This window comes from Ostrinia furnacalis, unplaced genomic scaffold (genome assembly GCF_004193835.3).
Source record: "Ostrinia furnacalis isolate ACB-3 unplaced genomic scaffold, ASM419383v2 OfSCF4231, whole genome shotgun sequence".
Lineage (NCBI taxonomy): Eukaryota > Metazoa > Arthropoda > Insecta > Lepidoptera > Crambidae > Ostrinia > Ostrinia furnacalis.
Genome location: NW_021134470.1, coordinates 64,039 through 91,932, shown reverse-complemented (window position 1 = coordinate 91,932; position 27,894 = coordinate 64,039). Strand labels below are relative to the sequence as shown.

Here is a 27,894-nt window from a genome sequence, read left to right as displayed (position 1 = left end):
TTCACTTTATTTTCCAAATCGAGGATTTTATATTGAGGATTAACTACAAATTTTTGGAGCATATTAAATCTGTAGGATCTCACAGTATAAATAAAATCAGAAGGTAAACTAATTTTCACTATCGCAATTCATTTTGTATCGGTATGTGCATTTGATTCTTTGCAAAATCAATCATAACGTTTTTTTGCATTTGTGTTTCGTAAAGATCTATCTAAACTAATGTAAAAGACGCGCACTATTTAGCTTACTAAAGTATATTGCTGGCTTCAAGCTAATCATCCGAAAATTAGAGTGTAATTTTCAGAATCTGCAGAACCAAGTTTGCAACAATATCACTGTATTTACTTCTTTATATGTTGGTTCTTCGCTCACTTTTCTCTATTGTGCAAACGTCTGTGGATTTCAAAATGAGAATCTTCCTTTATGATTGCAGGGAGTGAAAACAAATTTGGTCCGGAGAAATCCTAAGTGGTTCGTGATGCCTCGAAAATTATTGGGAATTTGCGACTTAGTTATGAGAAAAATTTAAAAGAAGATAACGATGTTATTTGAAAACTCGTTCTTAGTTTAAATTAGTTTATTGCAGGACTAAGATGTAGTTTAGTTTACTTGAAACTAAATAAATTTTCATAATGGAGATGATTGTAATATTTTCGAATGAACTGAATCATAAGTAAGTATGACAACATTATGGATATGGATTATAAATAGTGATAGGAGGAATATCCTCCTATATTTAAATAATTGAGTATTTAATCGGTGATTATTTTTCTAGATTGCTTTCTTGATTGGTATAAAAATATAGTGTAGTTGCTTACAATAAATAATGAGTTATTTAAACAATATAAATATGTATAAACATGAGATTTCCCACAGCTTAAAGTACACCATTGGCAGCAACAGATACAGCTCTCCAGACATCTTCTGCAATATCGACTATCTCTTCCTTCGGTACTAAAACTGCATCAGTGCCTCTAGGCACAACATCTACATTAAAAGTGTACAGTACAGTTGCATTTCTAGCATAATCTGTGCTCGTTCCTGAAACTCTGTCTCCAGAAGCTTCTGCAGAAATATCTAAGGAATAATCTTCATCCATAGCAGCTACCATATCCCTGCCTAAGAGCAGGTGTTGTCTGAACATCCCACTGGCAGCCCTTTCGTAATGCCAAGGATATGAAATGAAGCCTCCTGTGTTTTGCAGTGAGATATACATCCTCAGTCGACTCCCAAACTCTTCGATGATGGATCGTACGAGTTGGCTCTCGATTTCTGAGAAAGGACTGACTCCAGCAAAGAGGTGGCTGCAAGCACTAGAGCTGGAATCGAAATTCAACCAGTCGATGTCGAAGTTACGGTTGATGTTCACTCCGGGGCAGATGAAGCCCAAGTTGCTGTTGGTGCTCCTAGATTTGGTCCAAAAACGAAGCTGGAATGAGATATTTAAAAAAAGGTTAATATTGATTAAACAAAAAAGTTAAACCCGGGACGAACACTACTTTAAAATGTAATCTTCTATAATATAAAAATGAATCTCAAAATGTGTTGGTAAGCGCATAACTCAACAACGCCTGGACCAATTTTACCAATTCTTTTTTTAAAATGTTTGTTGAAGTCCAAGGATGGTTTTTACAGCGAGAAAAGTTTGAATAATTTCCGGGTAAACCCTAAAAAACTCGAAACTTCACCCCTAAGGGTAAAACGGGGTCCACGCGTACGAAGTCGCGGGCGGCCGCTAGTGATCATACTAAATGTCAATTTAAACCAGAGTTCAACCAGAGTCTAACTTTTTGTAATAAGGTGGAGAATGCATTAATATAATTGATTTTGATTACAAAACATTTTTTATCTTAGTTGGTAAAATTTTTATTCTTATGATTAGAACTATGTCGGCTTCTACAGGCCGAAGGAAGCAAATAATGTAGTAGGTAATTCAAAATCTAGTGTTATATCAGCTATTTTCTGTTAGTTGTTTTATCAACTCAAATTGTTTTTATGATAGCTCAGATTTATTTTGATGAACAAAATCAAATAATCTTATTACTGATATGACGACATATTTAAAAACATTATTTTATTAATTTATGACAAATCTATAAACATACCTACAATTGTTTATGAATGTGTTTTTTTCCTCAGATAATCATATTTTTTTGCTTTCTTATCCCTTAGAAACTTTCATCGCAGGTATGTGCCACCTAAGCTTAAAACGTAAATTAAACTGCCTATTTTTAGAACAGTATTAGTGGCATGAAAACATGGTTCTCTCATTTGTAACACCGCTGAACACATATACATACATATTATATCATGCCTAATGCGAGGTTATACTCGGATGTATATTTGTTAACCTTTAACCAGTGACATGACTATTTTATAACACTATAAGGGACATGACGTCTCACAGGCTACTACTTCGAGATCAAAGAATTGACAAAATTGCATGTGGATTACTTTAAAATTGTATTTGTATTTAACTATTGGTATGTCAATAAAACAAATGTAAATGAATTCAATCATTTTTTTACAATTACATAGAAAAAAACTATAATTACCAATTAGTGATAATTTTCAGCCTCAATTGATATGAGGTCCTTTTTTAGCATTTTAATAGACTTTATATAAATTCTATGTCAAATTCAATACTTTTTACTAAAAATCTAATAATACAGAAATCGAAAAAACATAAAAGCCACTTCTGAAAACTAAAAATAAAAATTCTGACACCCGCTCAATTTGGCATAAAATCAATGGCAATTTTTGCAGAAAAGGCGAGAACATTGCAAACATATGGGATTGTAACACCCCAACACAAGCGTACTGTGGCGGCGTAGCATGGCTTGGCACCGGGGGCGACCCCTTCCCCCCCCCCCCCCCGTCTCACAGGCTACTACTTCGAGATCAAAGAATTGACAAAATTGCATGTGGATTACTTTAAAATTGTATTTGTATTTAACTATTGGTATGTCAATAAAACAAATGTAAATGAATTCAATCATTTTTTTACAATTACATAGAAAAAAGCTATAATTACCAATTAGTGATAATTTTCAGCCTCAATTGATATGAGGTCCTTTTTTAGCATTTTAATAGACTTTATATAAATTCTATGTCAAATTCAATACTTTTTACTAAAAATCTAATAATACAGAAATCGAAAAAACATAAAAGCCACTTCTGAAAACTAAAAATAAAAATTCTGACACCCGCTCAATTTGGCATAAAATCAATGGCAATTTTTGCAGAAAAGGCGAGAACATTGCAAACATATGGGATTGTAACACCCCAACACAAGCGTACTGTGGCGGCGTAGCATGGCTTGGCACCGGGGGCGACCCCTTCCCCCCCCCCCCCCCTCCCATAAGACCATAAGTTGGATGTTCATATTGCGGGGGCTAAGACACCCCAGAATGGTCTGGTGTCCCCCAGAATTTTCGGGTTACCGATTTGAAGCCGAAAGATTTTAGTACTAAGTCATGAGCTTTAATTATGATGAGATGATACCAATTGCATGCACGCCCTTATCATGACATATCAGATGCGCGACGTCCTTGTCATGCAGATGCACCTGTGGGCACAAATCTTCGCGACTGAGTTGTCACTCCGTTGTCACCCCCTGATGCTTGGCACCCGGGGCGGGTGTACGTCTACGTCGCCACTGTCCGCTGTGTACACTGTCATTTTGTGTAGTTTAGGCAGACAAATGCAACATGCATGCCCTTTGCTTGGCTTGACTTGTTTCAGGATGGAACAGACGGTCCATCGTTTGAACCTTGACGAGGTTCAAAAGGTTCAAACGATTGACTGACCGTTCGTAATATTTTATTATTTGATGAATTCGTGGGCTGGAGTTATCATTTCCTAGTCTTTTCTGCCATTTTGCACTTAAAATAAAAAGTAGAGTGTAAAAGTTTTTGTATGACAACTAGGGACATGTAGCCTCACAGGCTACGATCGATTTTCTAATTCGTATAACTTACGTGCAAAACAACCGATAACACGTCTGCCTTCTTCTGTGGTCGTTTTAGCACTAAAACAAAAGCTACTAAGACGCTGGGTCGCTGCAAGCGAGGGGAAGTGGTCAATTCTAAGAATTTGAAAAACATGAGACGCCTGTCAGACTACGTGTCACTGGTTAAAGGTTAAAAAAGATACGTTTTGTTTATAGCACTTTAAATATTAACTTAGCTGAGAAAGAATGGAGAATTGGAGATCTTAACGTGCCACCCAGAGCAATTTAATTAAGTAATCTAAATATATACAACTCAAAGGTGACTGACTGACTAACTGACTGATTGACTGACTGACTGACAGACTGACTGACTGACATAGTGATCTATCTTTTCAATCAAAAGTGAGTTTATGCACATCATCCAACCTTATTAAAGGTACGTTTAGATAATTACTTAAAATATAAATTATACAAGACTTACATTAGTATGCGTGTACTCGTATCCATCAGGATTCAATACAGGAATGATCACCCATTCAAAGTCATCCAAAAACGTAGTTTCATTCAAAACTTTTTTAACCACATACAAAGAAGCGGGTATAGTAATCCATTCTCTAGGTATAATCCCTGCTTCGACCACTATAACGGGTTTTTGTATGTCTGTCTGATTGTTCATGTTTGTTAGTTTCAAATAAACTAAAGGTCGGTTTTCTTCAGTGCGACCAAATTCGATAACTTCTAAGGAAGTAGTTGAATTAGTGTAAGATTCTTGTAGGCGGTATAAATGGGCGAGAATCTGAAAGTAGACATGGGAACTTATTATTTACAATAACAAGAAACAGGCACAGTAATTAGTCTACACGTTCCTGAATTTTTCATTCCTTCAAGTCACAAGTGAACAGGCATTTTTGGACAACCTCCACTATAATTCACATAAAAACATCAACATTTTTGAGGTGTGATTAGATTTCCAATGGACGAATATTGACGAAAATTGTTTTGCTCTGTAAAAATATTAATGTTGCATTTAAAATTTATGACATCTGAAGAAATCCTTGAGGAAGGCCATTGGCTGAAACGAACCTAAGAATTTTACCTTTTTTTCGTATAAAGGAATACAGATCTGACGTTACCTTATCATACCGATAGTAGTCCATAAAATCAAAGTCATCCACAGATTCGTCGTCATCGTCCTCAGAGCCATTTTCTTCAGAGCCAATGTCTTGCTCGCCACTGCCTTCAATGTCTTCATCCTCAGGACCAATATCATCAGAAGCACCGCCATCAGCATCATTGCGAGCTATTCTCACCACATTTGAGTCTTTCTCTTCTAAATAACTGAAATCACAAAAAAACCAACATCAACTACTCATGAAAAAAACTTCAAAGACTTGAAAGATCAATAGACATTATTTAATATTTATCGTTACTCATCTCTGTCATAGCTACAGTCAGTTAATAAAAGTAATACAAAGAGGCAATGACCACATAGTACACAAACTGACGGCTGATGGGGCAGCAAAGTTCTGGAGTGAAGGCTGCATACCAGAAAACGCTGCGTGAAGCGTCCAATTACAAGGTGGATAAATGACCTCATAAAGGTAACAGGATGACGCTGGATGTAGGTAGGTACCAACCGGGCGATGTGGAAATTAATAGGTAAGGCTTATGTTTAGCAGTGGACATCCTGCGGCTGAAATAATGATGATGATTCTGTCTACTTATTACCTACGGATCATTCATCCCGCTGACAGACAAACAGAGACGAGACGGGCATTTTTAGGGATCCGTAGTCCTGACAAGGAACCCTTATTTATACGTTCAAGAGTATTTTTTGGGTACGTAAACTTGATAATGAAAAAAATCACACACATAAACACTTACTCATAAACATCTTCAATAGCGATATCTTTTTCTACCCCCAATAGCTCAAGCTGATCTTCAAACCATTCTTCATGAGAAGGAGGCACCATAGCTTGTCCGACCACACCATGCTTTACTGAAGGCTTTCGCCAATAGTCCACAGCGTCACTCTTCAGGAGATGGAACTGCTTTTCTTGGCCTTCGGTCTTCAGGTCTACGTTGTAGACTTTGTAACTGGAAGTAGAAAGAGAAAAAAAGTTGTGATTGAAGTTTACAACATTTGCGGTGTACCTGCGACTATTATGAGTAAAAAACACAAAAAAAACCTTTTTAAGATTCGGCCAAAAAACTATTTCATAGTGATTCAAATTTTCTCGATTTTTTTTTCAAGTTATTTTAAAGATAATTTCATAGTGTGTTTCATTCAGTTATAAAAGAAAGACCTTGTTATGAAGTTAACTGACCTTTTCATAAGTAATTTTGGTCCAATATGAAACAAACAACTTAAATAACCACCCGCAAGTTGGACCGACGACCTCATAAAGATGCAGGCCGCTACCAACTGGGCGATGTGGAAATCATTGGGGGAGGCCTATGTTCAGCAATGGACGTCCTGTGGCTGAAATGATGATGATGATGAACTTAATATACTTTATTATGTATAATAGTTTGTTGAATCTTTATTGAGTGCCGATTCATAGCTACATACGTTTTTTTGACCTTTCATAGACATTAATTATGCTAATTAAATATCTTAAAATTATGATAACAACGTTTGTCTGATAAAAGTTCCCTTAATTCTTCGTGATTGATCGAATTAACGATAAACGTAATAAAATAATATGATTATGGAGTTTGTAATCAAATAACAAATGTTTTAAATAAAAATTCTTAAAGGATAAAATAGTTGTTCAGCCTATACGACTATTGTTATTTTTCTACACTAATATTATAAAGAGGAAAACTTTGTTTGTTTGTAATGAATAGGTTCAAATACTACTGGATCGTTTTTAAAAATTCTTTCACCATTCGAAAGCTACATTATCCACGAGTAACATAGGCTACATTTTATTTTGGAAAAAAATAGGGTTCCGTAAAATATGTAGATAATGTAGTCCACGCGCGCGAAGCCGCGGGCAGAAAGCTAGTGTTTAATAATATTAAATACTGTGGAAAACCTTGGGGGAGGCCTTTGTCCAGCAGTGGACGTCATTTGGCTGAAACGAACGAACGAACCAATATTAAATACAACAAATAAAATACATTTTCTGTAATTTTTAAGTGTTTTACCTTTTGTATTATTTTGTATTATTTTTTTTATTTGTAGTTAAGTTCTCCTTGCCTTGGTTACTTCATAATTAATTGAAACCTCAGTGGCCTAATGTATGTTTTATGAATTCATCTAATAATAATAATGGTAGGTAATTTTTTTACACCTGCACCAGTCAGTGCCCTAAGCACGAATTACTTCTCGTAATCATATTCCTTAAAAACCGTAGCGGCGCCATTATCATAACGAAAACTGTATTTGTTCGTGCTTCGGGTACAGTTTTATGTTGTTTGTATGAGTACACGCATAGTTTTATTAGTACCTACTTGGTAAATAATTTTTTTTTTGCTTCTTTTAACTTTCAACTTTTGTTCTTTCTGTGTTCTTTCAACTTTTATTTTGTTTAAAGATAAAACATAAAAGCCATTATTGACGTTCCATTTCTACGTTCATAAGTGCCAATAGTGATTTGAAACAAAATCAAAATTATGTATCTTTATTTGTATAGACTAATTGATTTAGTACCATCGGCAACAGTGTTAACTATCCATTGCCTGTCATGTCGTCTCGTTCTATCGCAAAGAATCACCATTTGATGAGAGCGAGAGCAAAAACGGAAATAGATCAGTAACAGTGTGGCCGTGTGTACTTACAAATCGGGAGCCAATACATGTCTCATTCTTTTTTTGCCCTACCAGTGCTTCGAGACAAACATTTGGCAAGTGCTGAGAAGAAGCGCCGCACAATCACTAGGTAGTGATGAATATTTCACTATAGCAAAAATTAATTTGACATTTTCCTTATAAATAAACTTGCCCTTTATAATCCCAATTGTACTTGCCGGTCACACACAAAATCTTTACAATCAACAATAAAAACACAAACACGTTCATTCTGACCGCAGTGACATAACACATAGTGATTATGGCCACCAAAGACCAGAGTGCTTTATCTTCCAGCTTAGTGGTCAAAATTATCTTATTTATTAACGTAATAAAGATAAAATACAGGTGTATTAAAAATAATATACATACCTACAAGGTGTTAAAAAAAATGTATGGGACCAATCAATAAATATTATCATCATCATCTCAGCCATAGGACGTCCACTGCTGAACATAGGCCTCCCCCAATGCTTTCCATGTTACCCGGTTGGTAGCGGCCTGCGTCCAGCGCTTTCCTGCTACCTTTATGATGTCGTCGGTCCGCCTTGTGGGTGGACGTCCCACGCTGCGTCTCATAAGAATCAATATCATAATCGCAATAAAAACACTTCTACACACACTGTTAGAACTGGGTTGATGGGCCAGTTAGTATATTGTTTTTACAAGCTTTTATTTACTTTCATCTATCTTGTGTCTGTACCCAAATCTTTCCCGGGTTTTTTAGATTATTATATTGATTTTTCAGACAAAAAAATATCGCCAAGATTTCGAAAACGCCCGTTATGTTACCTAAGGAAGGACTATAAGGCTGAGTTGCACCACCCAACTTTGACCGTAACTAAAACGTTATCCGGTGTTTTTATATGGAGTTTGACAGATTTTTGACGTTTGTCAAAGTTAAAGTAAGATGGTGCAACCCAGCCTAAATGTTACTGTTTGATAGCAATTTACCCAACTTAATTAACTCATTTTTCGATATGTACTGTAGTTCTAGTTTAGTTTGACCTCTCTATTGCAAGTACTCCTATATAAATGAGAGATCTTAGTTAACTGGATAATATTATTATTGTCGAAGACGTAATTTTTTAGTAATGAATATTTTAACTGTTTACACTTAGTACACCCTATATGTATGTTACATTTTTTATAAATCTTATCTTTCAGTATCTGTGCTCAATAAAATAATGTTTTTATTACAACTATTGCCTAATTCGGCCTATGAGTAAATACTCGTAGTATAGTAATTTTAAAAGAATTTGGAAATGTAAATTAAAGTATTAAAATACAAATATTTTCAAGAAACAAAAATAATAAAAATACAAAAAGTTCTCTCCGGCGGGGAATCGAACCCCGGTCTCCCGCGTGACAGGCGGGGATACTGACCACTATACTACCGAAGACTTATTGAGAGCGACGAAATTATAACTTAAGAACGGTTACCACGTGTAGCGCGCAACGGTTTGAGAAGGTTTGCCAGTTCTCCTTAACTCAACGTGATAAGGTCGAATATTCAAGTAACTGTTTTGTCATACAAATATTCTACAATCTTGAGTATTCAGAATGACTCAAGATAAGAAGAACATCAAAATCGATCGCATCGCATATTTTTTGTTGACCTGTTAGTTATCCATCTTTCTACTATAAAAAGTAAAAAAAGGTTTTGACACATTTATTTTAGTCAAAACGAAATAATTAAAAATACAAGATATTAGACTTTGTCGACTGAATATAATTATTTTTTGACACCTTTCAAAATGTTGTAGTATAACCTGCGTATGTTGGTTGGTCCTGTCTATTTATTTCCAACTATGGTCTATCCTTGTGACTTTGCCTTACGTTAATTGGTAGGCGTAAAATATTTTGTTATTTTTTATTTCTTGCCTGTGACTGTCCTCCAATCCTACTAATATTATAAATGCGAAAGTTTGTGTGGATGTCTGGATGTTTGTTACGCAAAAACTGCTGAACGGATTTTGATGAAACTACAGTAGTTTATAACCCAGAATAACATATACCTAGGCTATAATTTATGACGAACTGTGACAAATTAAATTTCACGCGGATGAAGCCGCGGACAAAAGCTAGTTTGAAATAAACTCACTACTATACGCTCATACCTACTTATAAATAGGTAACTCACAAGTATTATTATAACTCACAGTATTAATTTAAATATAATTTAAGACTTTATAATCCACAATAATTCTAAAGGGTTTCTAAAGATATGAAGCAGTAATTAATTATATTGCGAACATCAATCAAAAGACAATGCCGGAAATTGGCGTCTTTTTCATTTCGCGCGGCCATCGACCAAACTTTGTTTTTTGATTACAAAATAGTGTAATAAACCAAACTTACTATTACATGTATACCTCTAAACTCAGTCTAAACTGAGTTACGAGCATTAGAAGTTTGATGATTTTCATACTAGATTTGCTTTTTGCGCGCAAAGTTTTTTAACAAATTGCAACAAAATAGTGAGATTGTATGTGTAAACAAACAATATCATCCATTAAAGGCTCCAGACATCAGTATGCGTAAAAAAATAGCGCAATATTTTGTTGCAATTTCTTACAAAACTTGCGCACAAAAAGCAAATCTAGTATGAAAATAATCAAACTTCTAATGCTCGTAACTCAGTTCAGACTGAGTTTAGAGGTATACATGTCATAGTAAGTTTGGTTTATTACACTATTTTGTAATCAAAAAACAAAGTTTGGTCGATGGCCGCGCGAAAAAAAAAAGACGCCACTTTCCATACAAAATCTGGCATTGCCATTTATTCCACCAAGATCAGAATGTAACGTGTATTCAAATTATAAAAATTAATTTGATGCAAATTCATCTTATTTGCAAGTCTTAGAATATTTGAATTTGAAGATGAATCTTATTGTTCTTAAAAATGTAGATATTGTACCTACATCCATACAGCGTGATATTTAATTTAGAAAATTACCTCCATTGCTGAAATACAGGGTGTTAGGTAAATGGGTATATGAGCCGACACTAGCCCATGTTAACATGGGCATATAAATGGTATGGTGAAGTCAGAAATTTGATATCATTATTTTTTTATTTTCATACAATTTTTTTTTACAAAATCCGACTTGTATGAAAATTGAAATAATTAAAATGAAGATATCAGTTTTCTGACTTCACCATATCATTTATATGACCATGTTAACATGGGCTAGTGTCGGCTCATATACCTACCCATTTACCTAACACCCTGTATATTAAAAACAAAAGACACCCATTTTTATTATTTTCAGTCTACAGACTTGGTCCGTACTCCTACAGGTTTATAAGTTTTATTCAAATTATTACGTGAGACAATTTTGGTAATTTTTCAATCCCTTCTCCCCCTTGCGGCCTTGGTGAGATTTCGTGAGATTTTTCTAACCCCTCCTCCTCCCCCTAATCTCACGTGAGATTTTACAAATTATGTATTCACCATCGATCCCTAATTTTTAAGTGACCCCTATGGTAACACATATAACAGGAATTTCCTTTTCATAGTCACTTAAAAATTAGGGATTGCTGGTGAAAACGGGCGTAAATCTATTTTTCTTTATTTACTAGAGTCAAATACGGGTTGAGGAGGCAGGATGAATTCAATTAAGGCTGGGTTTCACCATCTTATTTTAACTTTGACAATCGTCAAAATTCTGTCAAACTTCATACAAAAAGCACCGGTTATCGTCATAGTTACCGTTAAAGTTAGGTGTTGCAAGTCAGCCTAAGTATTTTTTGCAAATACGACTTTAAAAGTTAATCCAATATTTTATTAACCCGTTCACTGCGCATAAACGAAACTAACAAGAGAGCTAAATTAGCACAATTTTTATCCAAATAATAAGATTAACTATTGAAATAGCAAATCAATGAACCAATCACAGTGTAGCTTTATTTTAAACTTACTTACTTACTTACTACTTAAGTTACTTTAATTAGTTACCAGCGTATTTTAAACTTAGTGAATTGCAATTTTACACCTCACAAAATTTTCTAATTATTTAAATCGTCTAGTTGTGTCTGAAAATAATATTTTTCTCTAGATTTTGCCGCTTGGCTGGTTCTATTACGAAAATAATTTAGTTATTATGAATATTTAACAAGCATCACATCAGCACTAAGGCTGAGTTGCACCACCTAACTTTGACGATAACCGGTGCTTGTTTTATGGAGGTTGACAAATTTTTGACGTTTTTCAAAGTTAAAGCAAGATGGTGCAACCCAGCCTAAGTTGGCTGTAAGCAGAACCGTTATTATAATATTTTTATAATAACGGTTTTCAATCAATAAAACACTTTCTTCCATTATACTTATTATAGACGAAAACAATGCACGTAGTGAACAGATAAATCTATTCGAGTCAGTTGTAACAACTAAAATTAACAATACCAACAACTCAAGAAATGAAATAAATAATGTGATACAAAGTAGATAAATTCAAATAAATCGTTTAAACAGCATTAAAAGTTATTTCTATTCTGAGCCCATTAAATGGTTCTTCATTCCCGCGCTAAAACAATCCTGCAACTTTTACGTTCGCAATTGCAGTAAAATTTACAGCGAACATAAGTAGGTAGATGATATTTATCGTTGTATATTGCCAACAACAGAATGGACTATAAACTTTGAACCTTAAAAGTAGGGAGTTTCAAAGTAGAACAATGGCGGGAAACTTATATTGCTCCTCTAGCTTAACTATTCAAAGTTTCGCCATAAATTTAAATATGAATATGTCGTTTCACAAGAAGGAACTAAGGAACGAGTTCTGAATAAAATTGATCTTAATTTACATGGTGATGTAATGGCAGTTGTTGGTAGGTTTCTGAAGCATGCCATGGTATTAGTGACGCTTAAATTACGCCTGTATTGACAAACGATGCTTGCTTATGTGAAGCAGCAAATCGAACGCACAGCGTTGAATAGAGCTCTATGATTGGTTCGTGTGTGACCCCATACGTCCACGTGAACTTTGAGATCTCACAGTAATGTTTGTGAATACGGGCGTTAGAGACTTTTACAGCTATAAAACATAGGTACATAGTTACGACTTTCTATAAATAGGGATTTATACTAACGGGACTATTCCGACAGCTAGTTCCCACCGCTGCAACTCCTGTGTAGCCAGGATCTACAGCTTGACCGCCAATAAAAACCCAAAGAAGGTCATATTTTTCCCCTGGGAGTGGGATGTGTACTAGACAAATGGCTGCTAGAAAAGCAATGGTTGATTGTTGAGAAGACCTGACGAAATATTTGATACCTACTTTGTAAAAATGTGACTCATCTGAACAAAACAACCATCCTGTATTTGGCTAGAAATATGAACTACGAATTTAGTTTCTCTTTCGACTAATTTTCAATTGCGTTCGTTAATAGCTCGTTCGTTTCGGTGCAAATGCAACCAAGTTTACGTTGAGCTAAAATTGTTTTCTTCAAACTTTCGACCTGTTCCCAGCGCTAATGGTTTAATCTTTCGACCTATTGTTGTTTCAGTGGAGACACCTCGAGTTAACGTTTGAGTTAAACTAAAATCTAAAGCGAAACTAAAATAAGCATTTCCATTTAGTAATTAGCAGCGCAGTCTCACTAATTTATTAATAACTAGCGGCCGCCCACGACTTCGTACGTGTGGATCCCGTTTTACCCCCTTAAGGATGCAGTTTCGTAATATCCTTTCTTAGCGGATGCCTACGTCATAAAATCTACCTGCATGCTAAATTTCGGCCCGATCCGTCCAGTGGTTTGGGTTGTGCGTTGATAGATCACTAGTCAGTCAACCTTTGAGTTATATTATTTAGATTTCGAAGTTTATTATTAGCAACAGCGCAATGAACCTTACCTATAAATGAAGTGGCAGTGGGTGAGGCAGATAGCTCGTAGAGCTGATGGCCGCTGGGGCAGAAAAGTTCTCGAATGGCGACCACGGGCCGGAAAACGTAGCACTGGGCAGGCTGCCCACTAGATGAAAATACCTACCTACTTTTCATAAGGGTTACTAAACCTTTGTTTGTCACCTATTAGCCGCTTTGCAATGGAGCGAAGCCAAACCTTAACTTCGAGCTCCTCCTATTTTCTTCTGATTAATTTCGTTTCGGGTCTAATGATAGTTAAACTCTCCCCCGGGACAAACTTAACCTTCACTGGTTGGGTTTTTATTGGCGGTCAAGCTGTAGACCGTGGCTACACAGGAATTGCAGCGGTGGGAACGTGAGGTGGGAATAGTTCCGTAGGTGAAACTACGATCTAGTGAAGGTCATGAGAAGTACTTGAATACCCACAGCACAGGACCAGTTGATATGGAATTCCTTGTGGAAACCTTTTCCAGCAGTGGCTTTCTTTCTCAGAAGGCTTTGTTCAAAGGCAGTCCCCACGGACGGCATAGCCAAACCATTACCAGACCGGAACGGTCGTTTTTCCTCGCTCGCACTTCCTGTCGCTGACTTGATTCAGAGTAGCTTGGGGTGCAAGGTACAGGCTCTGATCGTCGAATAATATAAGCTAAAATTAACTAGTTTTTATAAGAGCAAAAAAGCATGAATCTTTACCATATTTTGGTACGTGGCGTCATAAGTGTTATTTTAATTTCATGACATTTCTTGTTTCTTTTTAAATGTTTTTTTTTATTATTACTTGCCCAAACACAATCGATACGACTTTCGACTGCCTAGTTGTTAGCAAAAGCGCCCAGTAGTATATTTTGTCGCCAGAAATACGCTAACTTTTTGGGCTATAATTTCTCCTGAAGTCGGCTGTTTAAAAGAAAGTCGCTTGTTTAGATGAGATCTACAGCTGTGTTCACTTAGTTTTCTTGCGTAATACTTTCAGTTTTTCAGTCTACTTTACGCTTACGATTTAGACCACAACATGTAGAATCGAGCTTTCTACTCCTTTTCAGGGTTCCTTCTTAAATAAAAACATCAATTTATTGCCCATAGGGTAAATTATAATAGCCAAATAAAAATCTTTAACCAAATGCTTATTTTTAGTTCTCCTACAAAGTTACAACTAAACTGGGAACAAATACTTAGTGGTTTTACATTAGGATGTCACATCTGGGAATTGGACTTCAAAGTTCTGAAAGTCGAAAGGAACCAAGGGATCTTTGCAGCTGGTAACCGGTAATGGCTTAAGCGCTCCTGCACACGACGCCGCCACCGCGCCGACGCTGCGCCGACGCCGCGCCCATACACTGTTCATTTATGGGCCGAGTAAAGCCCGCCACCGCGCCGTCAAAGCATAATTTCGCCGGCGGCGCGGCGGCGGCGCGGCAGCGAGCTTCACGCGGCACGGTTAAACAGTGCAAAGGCGCGGGGGCGGCGCGGCGGCGGCGTCGTGTGCAGGAGCGCTAATAATAATTTATGAAAGAGACAGAGCTAAAAAAAACCTCTGAAAATAGGACCTCTAAGATGAATAGGAGATACTCTAACTTTACATTATTATTTTAATTGGTACATGTCTAAATAAAAGATATTTTGTCGCCGCCTTTTGTAAAGTTAATGTAGCTAAAATGAAACCAGAATTTGTTTTTCTTAAGACTACAAAGCTAAACACAGTTAATTACAAAATGGAAAACAACTTGGAAAAGAACAATTCTAGAAAACTCTGTGACATTTTTTAATGCAATGGTATGCTTAGTTTAGTACTAGGCAGTACTGCCTATTTAAAATAGTCACAGAATGTTAGTTTTTAGTGAATGAAGTGTAACGCTATAATGTGCCCTAGATTTATGCTTATTATGTGCTCTATGGGATTTTCCGTACTAAATAAGAGGCTGACATAGGTGACTGATGCCCGTTTTCCCCACAATCCCTTATTTTTTCAGTGACCCCTATGAAAACTAAAATTCCTGTTATGTGTTATCACATGGGTCACTTACAAATTAGGGATTGATGGTGAAAACGGGCATGACTTTCTTCCGACACTTCTCAACACCAGGTAGGGTAGCTTATGTGCTCTGAAAAGGGCCTATTGGAGATCTCGAGTGGGGCTGGAAGACGTAGTGAGCGCAGGCCCCCCACTAGGTGGACCGACGATCTGGTAAAGGTCGCGAGAAGTGCCTGGATGTGGACAGCGTAGGACCAATCGTTATGGAAATCCTTGGGAAGGCCTTTGTCCAGCAGTGGACGTCTTTCGGCTGAAACGAACGAACGAACGAACGAACAATGTATTCTAAAGACAAACATTTTTTCAATAATTATTTCCATGGCTTGAATAACTCAAAAGTCAAAACCCATCGCAACAAAAGTCTCTTCATCGCGTAAGCAGTCACTCAAGATGACAATAAGCCCAGAAGTGGCGGCTTTCTTTGTGTCAAAGGATAAGCCACGCCGAGAACGGCCACAATGCGCTGGAGACCCCACAATACGTGCTTACACTTTGTCAGTGGCTTTAAGCACTTTAATCCGTACGTAGTGGCACAGTGAAAGGGAATAGTAAGTCATCTCCATGATAAGATAAGATAAGATGACATGCATAAAACGACTGTATAATCATTCGGGAACCACTCTTGTGGCGGAGTTTTGAGCTGACACTGTGTAGGTTTGATGTCGGCACGACAAGAAGAAGAAGATTATTTGGGAAGAAATGTTTTCAAGTGGGGGACAGAAATTGAAAGACGCAGACTGATCGCCGCTGACCCGGTGACCCGATGAAGGTAAAGAGGACTTCAAGACAGAAACAGTCAAGACCCACTGGCTGTGGCGTTCTATGAAGCCTTTACCTCTAGGGACATCTAGGAATAATGATGGTAAAGATTGCAATATCTACAATTACACCATTTTCCTATTGAGAATTGATGTAATTTGTTAAATTGATGTAATTATGTTGTGTGGGTGTATACACCTTTTTTTGCCAAGAGCTTTCTCTAATCTCATCGCATTTTGGAACGTACGGTACAGAGACTATCAGCTTCTAACAGCTTCACTTTCGTCTTCTTTTCGATTGGCTCTTTTACGGACTGGAGAAAAACTCAGGTGCTACTCGTAGATATCTTACTATTCCATTTTACTGTGGCATCACTTCTATTGTCTGTGTTTACTATTGTTCGTCCAAGTTTTTATTCACAATAGAGATCGTTGATAATCTGGATTCCTACATTTTTAGTTATTCTTTTAACTACATTTTATAGGTAGTTGAATATAAAAGCAAAATTAATTCTATTTAGCTCAGACTATAGTGTCAGATCATCTACTAATTAACACAATTAGTTAGGAACTTGTATAAACCTTCCATGAAACTTGTTTGTATTATTTGCCGAGAGATGTCACTGTACTTTGAGACATGTAAAGCTGTACCGCGGTGTCCAGATTTTTTTCCCCGGCTTTATATACCTGGGCGGCTTTGACATCCGTGAACCTTTGACACCTTGGTGAACCATTGACAACCTGTGTCAAGCAATAAATTGTCACCTACATATTGACGTCTTATTTATACTTAGATAAGAGTCCCTTAAGTGCGCCGAGAGTATCCGTGGTTTATCCATGGTCCTGTCGAGTCGGATATCATCAGGAAGCTGATGTCCATTGGGCACTGGTAACGGTGCAGGTGCCGCGATCACACTTTGTGCATTTTTGGAGGGGGGTGACGTCCTGGACAGTGGATTGCTGTCGCAAACAGGATAGGTGAAGAAGCTGGGTCAGCTAGGAGCTGCTGACACCAGTTTGACAGTACCAGCTGTGGTGCTGTCAGGGCAACCAACTGGTTGAGGAAGATCAGGAGATGATGATGGTGGTGCTGCGCTGAGGTGGCGCCATCTGGTGGAGACACGGTCGGAGCCCTAGGGAGTCGTGTTGGAGCCCTAAGGAGGACGTGTTGGAGCCCTAAGCGGTTCGTGTCGGAGCCCGAAAGGAGTTCGGGTTCGGAACCCGAAGAAGTTCGTGTTGGATGAAGAGTTCGCCGTCTGTTGTGATAGTGTGTGAGTGAAACGGATATAACTGTGAGTACTCTTTTGGCAGTTTATTGAGAAGAAAGTTGAAGGATTTTGGACTTTATTTACACTGGTAGTTTAACTTAGAAATTTTAAATTGTTTACATTGACTTAGAATAATTTTAGATTAATATTTTATAACTTAGAATAGTTTTGAAAAAGCGGTTGCTACGGGGAACCTATGCCCGATTTCTGTCAGAGTTATTAATTTTCTCAAACACTTAGAAATTTTCGGAATTTTTAGCATTTTGTTTGGATATTTGTTTACATGTCAGTTGAACTGTCATTTATGATGGAACGGTTAGAGAACTGTCAATTTGATCTTGCGTCAAGGATAGAAAAAGCGAATACGAATTTCAAAAAAGGTCCGAAAGATCGTTTGACCAAAGAGAGGGAAGGTTGGAACTTCTTGAAGGTTTGTGGAATGAGTTTCTGTTGGGTCATAAGGAATTGTTGCGCACTTCGGAACCTAAAGTATTGTCCAAGTCGACCTATATGCGAAGCGATACTTATGACAAAGCAGAAGATTGTTATATTGATTATAAATGTAAATTAAAAGCGGGTTTATCTGAATACGTTATAATCACAAGTACTTCCAACACTGATTCTGACCAGCCCACTCTACAGGCGCCTAATGTAAAACTGCCAAAAGTAAATATTCCGATCTTCTCAGGAAAGTACTCGGAATGGAACACCTTCCGAGACTTATTCCGGTCCTTAATTCATTCAAACAAGACATTAGGAAATGCTCAGAAATTATTGTATTTAAAGGGGTACTTACAAGGTGAAGCCGAGCAACTTTTATGTAACATTCCGATTACAGACAGTAATTATGATTATTGTTGGGGCTTATTAGATGAGAGGTACAACAACAAACGATACATCTGTCATCATATTTTGAAGAGACTGCTAAGCCAGAAAAATGTAACTTGTGAGTCGGCTAGTGGTTTGAAAGGTCTGATGGACACCACAAATGATTGTTTGTCCGCTCTGTCTAATATTGGCATAGATACTAGTACCTGGGACGTGCTGGTAATCCATATAATAACGCTGAAGTTGGACCCTGAATCAAAAAGGCAATGGGAGTTTAGCATCGCGAATAATAACTCTACCGAGCTACCAACTTACGGTCAATTCGAGAGGTTTCTTAACAACCGTTACCGCGCCCTTGAATTTTTGAGTTCAGAGTCCAAACCAATTCCTAACAGAAACTTGCCTGTTAGTCAGATTAAGACCATGCACGTTACCACGTTAGTCTGTCCCTTTTGTAAGGAGGAGCACAAATTAAGCACGTGTAAGGGTTTTAGGGATAGCTCAGTACAATTACGTCGCGAATTTGTTGCATCACATAATGTTTGCTTTTGTTGTCTCGGAAACAATCACTCTGCCAAATTCTGCTACAGTAAGTACAAGTGTCGCATCTGCAAGAGGAAGCACCACACTCTGCTGCATCCTACGAACAAGATTGCTGCTCAGGAACCCCAAAACGGGGAGGTTACTACGGCTGATACCAAGAAAGTTGGTGCTGTTATTTCCTGCACGTCTACAAGAAGCACTGTGGATTGTAGCCAGGTATTGCTAGCGACGGCACTTGTAGATACTGTATCTAAACACGGCCAGACCTATACTATTCGTTCTCTGTTGGATCAAGGGTCCCAATCCTCTTTTATTACAGAGGCTATGGTTGATTTATTGGGGTTGAAGAAGATACCAGCTAGAGGGCAGATAGTAGGAGTAGGTGGCACGAACGGGCTCACGACAAAGTCGATGGTAGAAATAAAAATATCATCACGGGTTGATCCAAACTTTATTATGACGGTGAAGGCTTATGTACTAGGTTCTATCACTTCGCTTTTGCCTAACCAAAAGATAACAGCGGAGGAGTGGAAGGAGCTTGAGGACATTGTCCTCGCGGATCCGAGCTATTATACTTCTAACAGGGTGGATTTGTTGTTAGGGTCAGAAGTATATAGCCGGGTACTTCAAAACGGAGTCATCAAGGGACCGCTTGGTTCACCACTTGCTCAGTGTTCGTCACTGGGATGGGTTCTGTCTGGTGTCGTTAACACGCCGATGAAGCCCTCTGAAACAATAAAAGTGATGCACTGTAGTGTGAAGGATAATCAGCTTCAAAGAAAATGTCGTAAGCTAGAAGATGACATTCCGTTGCCAAAGGAACGAACATGTACAGAAGATCAAAAGACACGTGAAGGATACTTTACCAAAACTACTCGTAGAGATGACACTGGTCGATACATTGTGCGTCGTCTTCCGGTGAAGAATGAAGATCCCGATGAGAAGAATTCCCGGCAAACACCTGAAAAAAGAATGTATTCATTAGAACGAAGACTGAAGAACGGCGATCTGAAACAGAAATACATAGAGGTTTCTAATGAATATGTAAGCATGAATTTGGATCATGGTGAAGTTTCTCCAACAGCGGCTGAAAAGATATTGTCAGATTTTAATGTGGACGATCTCATGATGGGTTGCGGAACTATCGATCAGAGGATTCAACTTTACAGAGAGGTGAACATAACGTTAGGTAAAGAAGGGTTTGAATTGCAAAAGTCGACTACTAATAATGAAGATTTGGTCAAGGCAATGAAAGATGGTAAAGTAAGTCAACGGAAAGGAAACGAAGAAAGGCTGAAAAGGAAAAATGATGAAATAATAAAAAGTGACGGCATCACCTGGAATTGCAGTGAAGATTTGTGATCCGTTACAAGGTCGACGTGCAGACCTATGAAGAATCTGAAACAAAAAGAAAAGTAAAAAAAAGGGACGCTTGAGAAACGCGATGGGTATTCAACGACAGTAGAGATACAGAAGGCTATGGGTTGTATAGTATAGTTGCATGCCAATCTGAAAACTTTAGTGCTGATGTTGAAAGGTTAAAAGAAAATGAATACTTACCCAAACGTATTGAGCTCCAGTTCTTGACTCCTTTTCTTGATGTGAACAACATGTTGGAATTTGGTTGGAGATTTGAAAACTCACAACTTCATGAACGTCGTAAGGTGAAAAACATAGAGGTGGACTATGTAAATTCGTCAACCTAACAGTTGGTGATTTAGTTGTCATAAAGGAGAACAACTAGCTACGGGTCTTGGCTTAGTGGCAGGGTGATTGTGGTCCATCCCGGTAATGACGATGCTAAAGTTGTAGAGTTTCAAGGTAAACGATTTGGTCTCCTTCCTGAGGCTAAATAATTTTAGTTTATTTAGTTTTAAGGTTTATTGAAAATGTTTTTGTTATTTTACGGTACAATGGTTTTTTACATGATTTATTTTTATTTTATTGTTGATGTGTACCGTAACATGGTTCATGGTGGGCGATGCATTCGCATTAAGTTTCATTGGGTTTATTTCGATTTTCCTGTTGTTAAGGACCTAGGAAGGTCCTTGGTGGGCGATATGTATAAACCTTCCATGAAACTTGTTTGTATTATTTGCCGAGAGATGTCACTGTACTTTGAGACATGTAAAGCTGTACCGCGGTGTCCAGATTTTTTTCCCCGGCTTTATATACCTGGGCGGCTTTGACATCCGTGAACCTTTGACACCTTGGTGAACCATTGACAACCTGTGTCAAGCAATAAATTGTCACCTAAATATTGACGTCTTATTTAAACCTAGATAAGAGTCCCTTAAGTGCGCCGAGAGTATCCGTGGTTTATTCAGAACTAGTGATTTGGATTCTAGATATTCTAGATAGTCGCCGTGGACGAGGGCCCTTATTTGTAGAGTTTTAAAATGTTACTAAAGCTCTATCCATACCATGAGTATCAATATATCTGTCACTATAGTATGCTATCAACGTCACTGTTCCACTCTGGAGCGCGTCACGGCGTCACAGTGACAATATCGAGTGACGCATCACAGAGCAGATATCGAGTGAATTATGTATTCTGTGACGGGTCCCCCGTGGCCGCACTTCAGTTGTGATAGCTGGATCTTTCGTTGATATACAGGGTGTGTTGAAAATTAGATAATATTGAATAATAGCGACCACGGCGGTACGAAGTTCGCTAGCTTAATGTCGATTCCTCGCCCCTCTCAATAGGAACCCTTTTTAAACTCATTATTTTAAGTTTTACGAGTATGATTGAAACTTTTAATTACCACAACAACAATGTTAACAGCATTGTTGTGTTCCGGCAGTTAGAGGTAAGATAGCCAGTTCCTCCGTGGTTGAGGATTCCGGGTGAAGCGAAGGTGAGATACAGGCCAAGAGCTTCCTCGTTGTGGATAAAAAAAAAAATCTTATGTTGTCTAGATACACGAATGTGACCTTATTTTAATACTTATTCAGACCCAGTCTAAGTAAATAATAGCATAATTAGTGGTTATAATTTCAGGCCTATTCGTATTCGAATACGTACGTATACGTCAGGTATTTTAGGTTGGTAGAGCATAAAATATGACTAAAAACTCAGAAACAGAACCTAGCTAGAGAAATAGAAAAATTGCTCTAATACAAAAATGTTGTTTTCTACGATGATTGATGACATCTCAAATACTGCGTCAAATCCGTCGAGTAGTTTGTAGGTGTAGGTGTGTTCTCATTGACAATGAGCTCAACGAAAAACCCAATGAAAAGTGAATACGCCTACATTAGTCAAAATTAAACGTCTGAAAACAGGATAACAACCGGTAAAACAAAGTTTTACAGGGCTACACGTAATAAATTTAAAACAATCTTCATAAAATCCTAAGCTTCAATAATCGCGTTTATAACATGAAAGATTTATTTGCTCGGTAAGCTTTTTCAAAACTTTCACCCTGTATATTCCTACTGGATACGATGAAGGAAATATCAACTGGGGTAACTCGCAAGCTCTTTGTGTTCCACTTAAAAGTTCTTTTGAGAAAAATATAAACAGCCCATCAGATCAGTAGAACGAAATAAATATCGAAGTTTTGCACTTAGAACCAAGTTATGGAAGCGGAAAAAGTTGTTTATTGAAACATTTTGAATTTTAATATTCTTTGTTCAACATCTGTCTGAATTTTGTTGGAAACATGCGACATATAACTATATCTCATCATATAAAGTACCTAACGAGTGTATTTAAGAGCAAAATTCGCGGACTAAATGAATAGACAAGAGAAAAGTGTTCCTTTTGCATCTGGCAAATTAAATAGAGAGGGTGGGTGCTCCTGCAGTGGAGAATAAAATTTAGTCAGGTCAAATGACTATCATCAGGTCATTAAATAAACTTTACTACTATGAAGTAGATCCAACTTCGAGAAAGAGGTCAATCGTCGAATCCAACTCGGATGGGCAGCGTTCGGGAAGCTTCGCCATATACTCACGTCCGAAATACCGCAGTGTCTCAAGTCGAAAGTATTTGACCAATGCGTGTTGCCAGTGATGATATACTGATCAGAGACGTGGTCGCTTACTATGGGCCTCATAAGAAGGCTCAAGGTCACCCAAAGGGCGATGGAGCGGGCTATGCTCGGAGTTTCCCTGCGTGATCGAATCAGAAATGAGGAGATCCGCAGGAGAACCAAAGTAACCGACATAGCTCGCAGAATTGCTAAAATCAAGTGGCAGTGGGCGGGGCACATAGCTCGTAGAGACGATGGCCGTTGGGGCAGGAAAGTTCTCGAGTGGCGACCACGGGCTGGAAGACGTAGCGTGGGCAGGCCTCCTACTAGGTGGACCGACGATCTGGTAAAGGTCGCGGGAAAAGCCTGGATGCGGGCAGCGCAGGACCGTTCATTGTGGAAAACCTTGGGGGAGGCCTTTGTCCAGCAGTGGACGTCATTTGGCTGAATCCAACTTCGAGAAAGAGGTCAATCGTCGAATCCAACTCGGATGGGCAGCGTTCGGGAAGCTTCGCCATATACTCACGTCCGAAATACCGCAGTGTCTCAAGTCGAAAGTATTTGACCAATGCGTGTTGCCAGTGATGATATACTGATCAGAGACGTGGTCGCTTACTATGGGCCTCATAAGAAGGCTCAAGGTCACCCAAAGGGCGATGGAGCGGGCTATGCTCGGAGTTTCCCTGCGTGATCGAATCAGAAATGAGGAGATCCGCAGGAGAACCAAAGTAACCGACATAGCTCGCAGAATTGCTAAAATCAAGTGGCAGTGGGCGGGGCACATAGCTCGTAGAGACGATGGCCGTTGGGGCAGGAAAGTTCTCGAGTGGCGACCACGGGCTGGAAGACGTAGCGTGGGCAGGCCTCCTACTAGGTGGACCGACGATCTGGTAAAGGTCGCGGGAAAAGCCTGGATGCGGGCAGCGCAGGACCGTTCATTGTGGAAAACCTTGGGGGAGGCCTTTGTCCAGCAGTGGACGTCATTTGGCTGAAACGACTATGAAGTAATCTCGGGTTCGATCCACACATACTTAGGTGCACAATTTATCTACATCTATCTTAGGTATAAGATCCATATTCCTAAAGCATTGGCCCATTTATTGTCCCAAAGCAGTGGTAGGGTTAATACTGGGACGTATAAAGTCTTTTTAAAAGCCTACTTGCAAAAATGAGTTTTATAAGTTCTTTTTTTACATGGGAGAACAAAATTGTGTTTTTCTTTCTTTTTTCTTATTAGGAGCAGAAATAGAAATGTAGTCGGGTGTAAGTAAATATTTACAAAAAGAGTGCCTATAGCAATAAGCTTAGATTAGTACTAGATGACTGTGTAAAATATCCAGGGATACTTATTTATAATTATTTGTTATTATCCAAAGGGGCTCGTTTGTTTTTCTTGGCGCGGGATCTGAAAAGAGCTCAAAAGGTCAAGTACTGCTGGACCTCCATGGGTAAAGTACTTGTAAGGAAAGATGACACGTCAAAAATTATTCACATTCAACATGAAGCACAAGTGCAACAACTAATGCAAGAAAAATGACTATCTATGTGCATATTTCTCATAAAAATATTTTTCACTTATAAAATATTGTTTTTTAACTGTTTGGTAAAATTATTAGTGTATAATAATATGTTAAATACATACAATGTAACAAAACACACACAAACGTTTACACATATTCAAACACATACATACACACTCCTATTGCACAATAACAGTAGCACATTCTATACCTCACTCAAACTACACACTCACTCTCAAAACAATTATTCAAAACACAAACAAGGCTTACATTTACCTACATATAGTTACACCACCAACACTTATTATGGAAACGAACTCTTATACTACATTTATTACAGATACCTATCACTCTATACACCATTTACTCAATCATCTAGACAATTTTATACCACATTCACACCCACACTTTTACACTCTCCACTACCTAACCTGCCGCTAACTGCACAACCTAACTACCCCAGTTGTAACCTCAAGAGTAATAATTTAATTTTAAATGGATAGCTTTGATACGCTTAAAGAACTCGATCAGATACAGCTCTCAGAATCACTCAAATGTAATATACAGGATTTAAAAATAAATTCTGACAATTCTACACATAATTTCATAGTTTTAACACAAAATATTAGAAGTATATACAAAAATTTTAATGACTTACAGCTTACATTGGCACAACTGAAATATGAATTCGATATTTTAATTTTAACGGAATGTTGGCTAAACCCTAACAAAAATATACCGCAATTAGAACATTACAAATCCTTCCAAACAAAACATCATAATAACCAAAGTGACGGGGTAGTCGCTTACACTAAAAATAGTCTATCAGTAAAATTTAAGGAGCTAAAACTTGCAAATGCTACCGGAATCGAATTACAAATCTTAAATTATACAATACTAGGTATTTACCGCTCCCCTTCGTTTTTAAACGCAGGTAACTTTATTACATCTCTCAATAATCATTTTGAAAACACCGCCCCTCACAAAAATGTATTAATTTTAGGTGATATCAATATTGATTTAATTATTTCCCCAATTGAAACAAATCAAGAACGAACAAATAGATTACATTATTTGAACATGTTATCACTGCATGGACTTTCAGCGGCTCATAACTTACCAACGAGGGGAGACGGCTGCCTTGATCATGTCTTTTTAAGAGTAGATAAAGGGAGCAACACGACTTTTACTGCGGTTTTAAATACAACAGTAACTGACCACTGCCTTGTTCTTTTGTCAATCATAAATAAATATCAACAAACGACACCTCAAAAATATAAAACCGTAGTTAACTATGGTAATGCTTNAAATTTTGGTCGTGGGCTCTCGTACTAAAAGGGCTGTTCCATACTTGTAAAAGTACATTATCACATTAAAAAAAAAAAAAAATGCAATAATGCATACCTACTTGTTTAGAAATTGGGAGTTATCTTAATAAGACATGATTTGATGGGTTCATATCCACACTACGGGGCGGTGATATGATACATGCCAAATCGTTAGCAGGTGAAAAACCATTAGTAGCTATCGAAACATTGGACTCAGAACCNCAAGTAAACTCAAGTCTAAGTTTTTCGGTGATAACAATTTGGCGATAATATTTAATTTTAAATTGATATAAACGTTAATATTACTAGGCATGCAGAAAATTCGTATTAAGTTGTTACCTACCCGCTACATATTTTAGCAGGCAGTCAAAAGGGCTGTTCCATACTTGTAAAAGTACATTATTTTCTTATTATATTATATTATATTTCTTATCGATGCCAATCGCAATCGCACTTTGGGGCCAGCTGGCGCTGTGTGAAATTGTTCAAAGAATTATCTATTCTCTAAAGACTTATCTATTTATTTATTTATTACAAACACCCATTGAGTTATAATGTACCTACTACGTAGTAATATTACTTCAATGCAAACACCGAAGATCGCCTAGCGAACCTNATAAATAGAAAAAAAAAAAAAAATAAAGATAAGATCAATTATTACCTACTTTGGGGCCAGCTGGCGCTGTGTGAAATTGTTAAAAGACTCATCTATTTATTTATTTATTACAAACACCGAAGATTGATGCCATGTCTTTTGATAAAAACTTTCCAAAACACGAAAAACTGCCTAGCGAACTTCAAAGTTTGGGGCTGATCTGGAATTTAATCCCAAAATCAAATCAGCAGCCACCAAAAAGTCCTTTCTTATACGAATTTANGTAATTCTACTTAGACTCATTAAAGATAAGATCAATTATTACCTACTTTGGGGCCAGCTGGCGCTGTGTGAAATTGTTAAAAGACTCATCTATTTATTTATTTATTACAAACACCGAAGATTGACTCCATGTCTTTTGATAAAAACTTTCCAAAACACTAAAAACTGCCTAGCGAACTTCAAAGTTTGGAGCTGATCTGAAATTGAATCCCAAAATCAAATCAGCAGCCACCAAAAAAGTCCTTTCTTATACGAATTTAACCTTGAAGGGACTTCCCCGAAAGGCAGACAACCGATGAAAACAGAGGACTTGACCTCCTGACTTTCAAAACAGTCATCACGTGTCATGCTCGTGAGCGCACCAGCCGCATCCAGCTCAGAACCGCAACAGTTGAATCTCGTAAAATATGTCGGTTGGCTTTTAAATTTTTACCATCAGTGGTCACTAGTAATAAGTGACTCTGTTGTACTAGGATAGAGTTATGTGATTTCAATCTCACAACCATTAATAAATGTCAGTATAAATCACATAATACATGATTATATTCGGACATAGAAAAATTGCAATTATATCAGGCTATTCATAAACTTATATTAAGTGTCATGAAATATAGTACTCCGATGTCTCAACTACGGGATGGAGGGCGGCGTGTTACGGGGAAACTTCTGGGGACCCATGGTCCAACATCTATTTTATTTTATTAATATTATCTAATATTAAAAACATAATATAAGAATTAATCTGCAAAGATTCCAAACATTGACCTTTCTTGGCCTAAAAGTATTTACTAAGGATCTTCAAAATTTTCAGTTTCTCAGAATGAAATTCAGTTTTGTACACCGCATAGGTGGCGTGCAGTTTCCCCCCACTTAACACAAATAAAAATAATTGTGGCAATGATGCGAAACTAGAAAAATCATTATAATCATCAATACACAATGATGTGTCCTATCTAATGATCTATCTTATCTAGATAATAGCATGGTAGATACCGAATCTTGAAGAGTCCATTCAATATTAGTATGGACTCGACATTACCAAATTCACCATTTTATTATTTTTACATTTGGAGAACGTGGCATCGTTAATTTTGCTAAATTCGTTATCGTTATATACCCCAAATTAGATAGGTACCCCGATGC

At 37.5% G+C, this 27,894-nt stretch overlaps 1 protein-coding gene and 1 non-coding gene across 2 annotated transcripts; both read right to left on the bottom strand.

Moving 5' to 3' along the window:
* Positions 1 to 565: 565 nt before the first annotated feature.
* Positions 566 to 8,002, bottom strand: LOC114359083 (carboxypeptidase B). The gene is made up of 5 exons (XM_028313333.1): positions 7,902 to 8,002; positions 5,837 to 6,049; positions 5,086 to 5,290; positions 4,434 to 4,748; positions 566 to 1,429 (listed from the first exon to the last, which is right to left on the bottom strand). Exons 1-5 carry the CDS (start codon positions 8,000 to 8,002, stop codon positions 878 to 880), a joined length of 1,386 nt encoding a protein of 461 aa, XP_028169134.1. The 3' UTR covers positions 566 to 877.
* A 1,076-nt stretch (positions 8,003 to 9,078) lies between these two features.
* TRNAD-GUC (transfer RNA aspartic acid (anticodon GUC)) lies at positions 9,079 to 9,150 on the bottom strand. The gene has a single exon. It is a non-coding gene; the product is annotated as a tRNA-Asp (tRNA).
* Between the last annotated feature and the right edge of the window lie 18,744 nt (positions 9,151 to 27,894).